This window comes from Salmo trutta, chromosome 18, assembly GCF_901001165.1.
Source record: "Salmo trutta chromosome 18, fSalTru1.1, whole genome shotgun sequence".
Taxonomy (NCBI): Eukaryota; Metazoa; Chordata; class Actinopteri; order Salmoniformes; family Salmonidae; genus Salmo; species Salmo trutta.
Genome location: NC_042974.1, coordinates 17,075,780 through 17,082,409, shown reverse-complemented (window position 1 = coordinate 17,082,409; position 6,630 = coordinate 17,075,780). Strand labels below are relative to the sequence as shown.

General features: G+C 44.4%; 1 protein-coding gene across 1 annotated transcript; it reads right to left on the bottom strand.

Annotated features, from left to right (window-relative positions):
* Positions 1–1,738: 1,738 nt before the first annotated feature.
* LOC115153643 (cholecystokinin receptor-like) lies at positions 1,739–2,881 on the bottom strand. Its single transcript, XM_029699276.1, has 2 exons — positions 2,741–2,881; positions 1,739–2,647 (listed from the first exon to the last, which is right to left on the bottom strand). The coding sequence occupies exons 1-2, from the start codon at positions 2,879–2,881 to the stop codon at positions 1,739–1,741; spliced, it is 1,050 nt and encodes a 349-aa protein (XP_029555136.1).
* Between the last annotated feature and the right edge of the window lie 3,749 nt (positions 2,882–6,630).

Here is a 6,630-nt window from a genome sequence, read left to right as displayed (position 1 = left end):
AACTAGCAAGCAAATTGCAGTAATAAAGAATTGAGTGTGTGCGCGTTCACGCGAAGAGCGGGGAGAATTCTGACAGGGGGAAGATTTTCGATTTTAAAACAGATAGTGGGGGGGAATACAGGCTGTTTCCAGTTTATTAATGCACAATTTGCCTAAATGGGAAATGGACACAACCACTTCATTATTATTCAACACTGTAGGTTTTTGCGAGTGTTTTTGTGTGTAACATCATTACGTCTATAGTTGTTTTTAATCGACACGAGATTGTTACATGGAAACGAACCGTAGCAGTTGTCGAATCTATTTTCTATGCGAACTTTCTACAAAAAAATCACTGGAAGAGTTCATGGGAACATAGCTAATAACTGCAGATGGTAGGAGATTGGTTTTGGTGCCAGGGCTCCGCTATATGCGTCAACATGGGATTGTCGTTGGGCAGCGATAGACAACCACAGACAAGGATCAGGCCGTCTCACCAGTACCATTCATCCGGACATCGGGCTCCGTGTCCCGGCCGCCAGCGGGGCCACATCACACCTCGCGACGGAGCCAACTCAACTCGTCATGGTGCCATTCAGCAGGGAACGATCCGTTTGCCAAGAGACCCGCATCACAGCCTCGCCAGAGAAATAATGAATGGAGATATCCATCTAGATTCGAATCTAGACCCTCTACCGTCCATTATGGAGGCAATTTGAATGGACTTGGAATAATTACATAATAATAATCTAATTTAACACAATTATGGAAGCAATTTGAATGGATTTATAACTGCAGATTATGATGATAGTCATACAATATTAGCCTTATAATTGAAATAATGCATAATGGTTTCATTATAATCTACGAGATTTAAGTTTTGGATACAGCTCATTTTGTTCTTGACTTTGGAATGAATGAGTTCTACTTCATAGGACTTAGGGATACATTGGAAATATAATAATACCATTTAAACAGGGAATAGGCTAGACATTGTAGCCTACACATACAGTATAAATGTGATTGTTATTTTAAATCACGAAATAAAGGCAACTAGCCTTTTGCACAAATATTTAATCAGATGTACGTTATTATTGTGTACACTCCATGAGAACAACATCAAATATCTTTAATTTGAAATTGGATTCAGTGAAACCAAATTCCCAAAGATCATTAGGTATACAGTGGCGGTTCTAGACCATTTCAAATGGGAGGGGAGGGGGGGGGGGGCAAGCTGGGGCCAGTTGTACTGTTAGAGGGGCCAGTTACATTAGACGTTATTGTTGTCATATCATTTTCTTCACTGCATTGCAGGCATTAGCAGGCAAAAGACCATGTTCATAATAATCATCATTGCCACTGTCTAATAATGGATGTAAAAAAAGAACGATAGCAAAAATTTGTTATGTAAAAATTATTTCATACTCCACATTTAGGGGGGCCACAAGGGGGTCTAAAATTGTTGTCACAGGGGCACTGGCCCCCCCTGCCCCCACCCCTAGAACCGCTAGTGGGGCACACACGGGGCACACACTCCAACACACTCCACAATAAAGACGGCACCACACTTCATAATTAAAAGAGCAACACACTCTTATGGCAAATATCTCCATTTGCTTCAGAGGTTTCGTTGGAAAACACACACACATTTTCACAGAATATCCTATTTTGAACTGTAGGACGAACGTTTTCCTGTCCATTGGTGAAATAAGTATGACATATACCAAGTAGGCCTACATTTGATCTGTCTGTCTGTCAATCAGTCAAAAACAGTTTCACACACTGTCACAGACGACAGGCTCTTGCTTTTGGTTAGTTTGTTGCCTGGATTGGCATATCTGCTCGATGCGCGCCTCTCTGCGCCGCGCTTCTCTGATTGCGCCCTGCTATAGGGCACGAGCTTGGGCACTGAGGTGCTGCCCATAGGCATAGAGGACTGCTGTGGCGACAGACTTAACAATGACGACAGTTTCTGTCTGTAGCTTTTCCTGAATCGTTTTGCAGACCTGTGTAAGTTACCCACGAAGCAATAACAGAGCGGGTTGAGAGCGGAGTTGGTTAGACCCAGCCATAGCGCGAAGGGTCTCCCCTGTAGAATCCACTCGTGGTATACATGGTTCACATCATCCTCCTCTTCCTCTAAAGATGAAGTCATGTTAAAGTCTAACCATATGTCCACTACATACAGAGGTAGCCAAGACAGGGTGAAAAGCATAACCAGCGACAGCACCATCTTGGCGATCCTTTTACGCACTTTCAGACGGGACAGTGAAAGCGTAACGCCAAATGTATTCGAATCTTGCGTCCGTTTTTCGTCGGTGCCCCACAGCTTCCAGCCAGTCAGCACGCTGATGACCAGGTTAAACAACACGGGGAATCCATAGAGAGAGCAGAAGAGCAGAAAGCTATATCTCTGTTTCAGTTTGACTTCGTTCCAGCTTTCCACGCACACAGTGAGGGTGATGTCCAGCAGCGACAGAGTTTGGGTGGTATTCATGAAGAGGAGCGGTATGCACAGCCCCGACGACACGATCCACACCACACAGATCATACACAGTATCCGCCGCCCAGTAAAAAAGGTCCGTGCGTGTAGAGGGTTGTGCACGCTGTAGTAGCGGTTCAGACTAATCACGGCCAGGCTCAGGACGCTCGCAGACACCGACACAGCCTGAACGAACGGCACGGTGCGGCACAGAAACTCCCCAAACACCCAGGCGTTATAGACCTGGTGTCCCAGGTTAACTGGCATGCACACACACACCACCATCATGTCACACACCGCCAGATTGACCAGCAGTCTGCGGGTCGCCGACACCCCCGCCAGACCCGTCCTCTTTCGGGTGAGGACCAGGAGAGCCATGATGTTCCCTCCGAGCCCGGTGAGGAAGGACAGGGAGTACATAACCACCAACACGATGGTACTCGGTTCGTGTCCCGAAAATAAGAACAAGTCCGGGTAGGGTTTGGTATCCTCCGGTAAACTCCAGTTGTTGTGCTCATGTTGTGGTCCCCCAAGTGAAATATTCGTAGAAAATAAATGTCCAAAATATGAGTAAAAATTCGTTAGATTCATCTCCCGCTTGTTCTTACATCGTCTGCGCTGTGTGGTGTGTCCAAATCAGACGCGCACACAGGTGAGACAGAGAGCTGAGCTGCGCGCAGCCCGTTTCTGTGGTGATATGAGTATTTCACCAACACATCTTTGACGCCTTGTCGAAAGAGATCATAATTATCTAATACCCACTGCGATTAACTGAAAAACAGGATACATTTCCCCCACTGAAGAAGTGCGGTCCTCATCGATATAACTCCGCTGGAGCGAGCGCTGTAGTTCACTCGGACCCCGGTCAATGGAATATTTATCCGTGTGACTACAGGAAGCAAGAGCTGCGCTATCCCGCGCACGCACTCAGCCCTGGCCACATCTCATTCCAAAAGTTGTCGCATCCTCTCTGTCCTCGTCCCCTCTCTTATATCGCACACAGGTATGGATAGATGACAGATAACTCATTTCACTGGATCCATTGACCTCACCTAAGATACTAATTCTGATCAGTGAAGGGAAAGTGAGTGGACGAGGGCCGATGGGAGGTGGCAAGCTTTTGCAATGGAACGCAGCCAGAAATGAATAAAACCCTCACTCTGAATGAAGGGACAGGATTGCGTCTCTCTCTCTCTCTCTCTCTCTCTCTCTCTCTCTCTCTCTCTCTTTCTCTCTCTCTCTCTCTCTCTCTCTCTCTCTCTCTCTCTCTCTCTCTCTCTCTCTCTCTCTCTCTCACTGACTCAGACCGATGTGTTGCGGTAGCCCATCCTCTTGTCCTATAATGTAGGCACCGGAAGTGACGCACATGCATCTTTTACACTGTAGCTTGGTGATGATGGTGCTGTAAAAATATTTTCACACTTCAAATCATCATGGGTGTTGAGCCATAAGATTTGGTTGATATACAAGAAAACATAGGCTATAAGAATGCAATCAAACCGTAGTCTGCGCCATGGCAACCACTGAAATCTTAATGAAGTGTCTAGAGATTATGTTAGAGCGATGCTGTGCTACGCCATGCTTTCCTCATGCCCAAACTCTGGTCCGTCAATCACACACACACCACCATCATGTCACACCGCCAGATTGACCAGCAGTCTGTGGGTTGTTGACACCCCCGCCAGACCGGTCCTCTTTCGGGTGACAACCAGTGGAGCCATGATGTTCCCTCCGAGCCCCATGAGGAAGGACAGGGAGTACATAAATGTTTTAGGCCTACCCACACACCAGCAAGCCCACACAGGTGTGTAGAATCCACAACTGCTGTGCTTGGCAAGGCTCACTTGGAGTGGCGCTCTTCACCAGTGGTGGTGCTGAAGTCGCATTGATTTTCCAAGGTCCTGAAATCGGATCTTCGGGCGCCATTTGATAGGCAGGCACACCATTAAAGTTACCACAGGTTGAGTCTCCATTTTACCTTGGCCTTGTCCCATAGACGGGTTGCCTGACAACGTCACAAAAATGATGCGCAGGCATCAATGTTGGAGAAGGCCTGTTGTTATGATCATATAAATAGAATGAATAGAAGCTCAGAAGCTCTAACCCTGTCAATTTGACTGGTAAAATCATGGGTACACTCTCAATGGATACCTGGTATTGTGATACAATCATTTGCAAGGTAATATAGAATGTTCATTCAAATGATATTAACTGATGTGGCTCTTGCGATGGAATGTATTTTTTTGTAATGTCAGTTGAGTTAACTCAACAAATCACAGCACAGATTGAATGGTACACTTCCCGGTTTTACTCCCTGGCACTCAAAATGGCTGCCACTCTACCCATAGATGCGGTAAAGAGGTAAATGGAACTCGACCCAAACAATGGAAATGCTATGGAAACTCATGGGGAAAGATGCTGTGAGGGAAAGATCCCAAATCTCCTCATTCGCCCCCAGCAAAATTAGCCTACATTTAGGCTATTGTTTATATGTGTATTTCACATTATGTTGATGTAAAAATCGGAGTTTAATGCTTCTATGGATGTCAACCCCAATACATGTTCATGTCATCTTCACCAATCAACAGTACTGCAGTTAAAAATTACTTTGACTAACACCACAAATTCCTGTATGCTAGCTATGCTACCAGCTTTTACAAACAGGAATTAGCATTTAGCAGTCACTTTCTATAAACCTGTAAAGGAACAACTTCTAAAATGTTATGCAGTGAAACAGCCCAAAATATCAAAATTGTACTTTAGTAACCACATTGTGGGCCTGTTACAATACATTTTTTAGATCAAATCGGTTGTTAGATCAAATTGATTGAATGTGCGTCAATCTGGTGTCCTTCTTCTGTCCCCCACGGTCCGCGTTAGACTGACATCTTTACGGCATATTTTATGCCATCATTGACCTGAAAGGGGCAAATCCAATACAACACATTACTGAGAACCACTCTCCATATTTTCAAGCATAGTGGTGGCTGCATCATGTTATGGGTATGCTTGTAATCGTTAAGGACTGGGGAGTTTTTCAAGATAAAAAATAAACGGAATGGGCTAACCACAGGCAAAATCCTAGAGGAAAACCTGGTTCAGTCTGCTTTCCACTAGACACTGTGAGAGGAATTCACCTTTCAGCAGGACAATTACCTAAAACACAAGGCCAAATTTACAGTGGAGTTGGTTACCAAAAAGACAGTGAATGTTCCTGAGTGGCCGATTTACAGTTTTGATTTAAATCTTCTTGAAAATCTATGTCAACATTTTTTTGTCTCGCAATGATCAAGAACCAACTGAATAATTGTGTAAACAATAATGGGAAAATATTGCACAATTCAGGTGTAGAAAGCTCTTAGAGACTTACCTAGAAAGACTCACATCTGTAATCACTGCCAAATGTGGTTCTACAAAGTATTGACTCAGAGATATTTCTGTATTTTATTTTCAATAAATTAGCATATGTCTTAAAATTATGTTTTCACTTTGCCATTATGGGGTATTGTGTGTAGATGGGTGAGATAAAAAAAATCTGTTTAATCCATTTTGAATTCAGGCTTTAATGCAACAAAATGTGGAATATGTCAAGGGGTGTGAATACTTTCTGAAGGCACTGTATATATACTGAACAAAAATATGAACGCAGCATGCAAAATGTTGGTCCCATGTTTCCTGAGCTGAAATAAAAGATCCCAGAAATGTTCCATAGACTCAAAAAGCTTATTTCTCTCTAACTTCCCTGTGGCTCAGTTGGTAGAGCATGGTGTGTGCAACACCAGGGTTGTGGGTTTGATTCCCATGGGGGGCCAGTACAAAAAAAATGCATCAAATGTATGCATTAGTCCCTCTGGATAAGAGTCTCTGCTAAATGACTAAAATGTAAACAGACACAGAGCTACACTGGGACTAGGGGGTGCAATAACCATGTCACAAATCTGCATAGCCCCAGTTAAGCCTCCTCAAGCATTTTAGTTTATTATTTTTAAATAAAGAAATTTGTAAAAGTGAATAACCAGCTATTCTGTTCCATTCCGATCCCTGGCTGTGCACTCGTGCCGCCCGTGTACCCTATGACGTGTGTGTGTGTGTGTGTGTGGGGTGGGGGGGGTGGGGGGGCTAGTCGCCCTTCCTGCCCCGTTGCGATGGACCGTTTTCTGATCGAGAGA

Excerpts from the sequence above, each read along its gene's own strand:
- LOC115153643 (XM_029699276.1), bottom strand. The coding sequence starts at position 2,881 with ATGTACTCCCTGTCCTTCCTCACCGGGCTCGGAGGGAACATCATGGCT. Across the intron at positions 2,648-2,740 it reads CGGTGTGTGACATGATGGTG|GCTGTGTCGGTGTCTGCGAG; the intron begins GTGTGTGTGTGC and ends CCGTTCGTTCAG.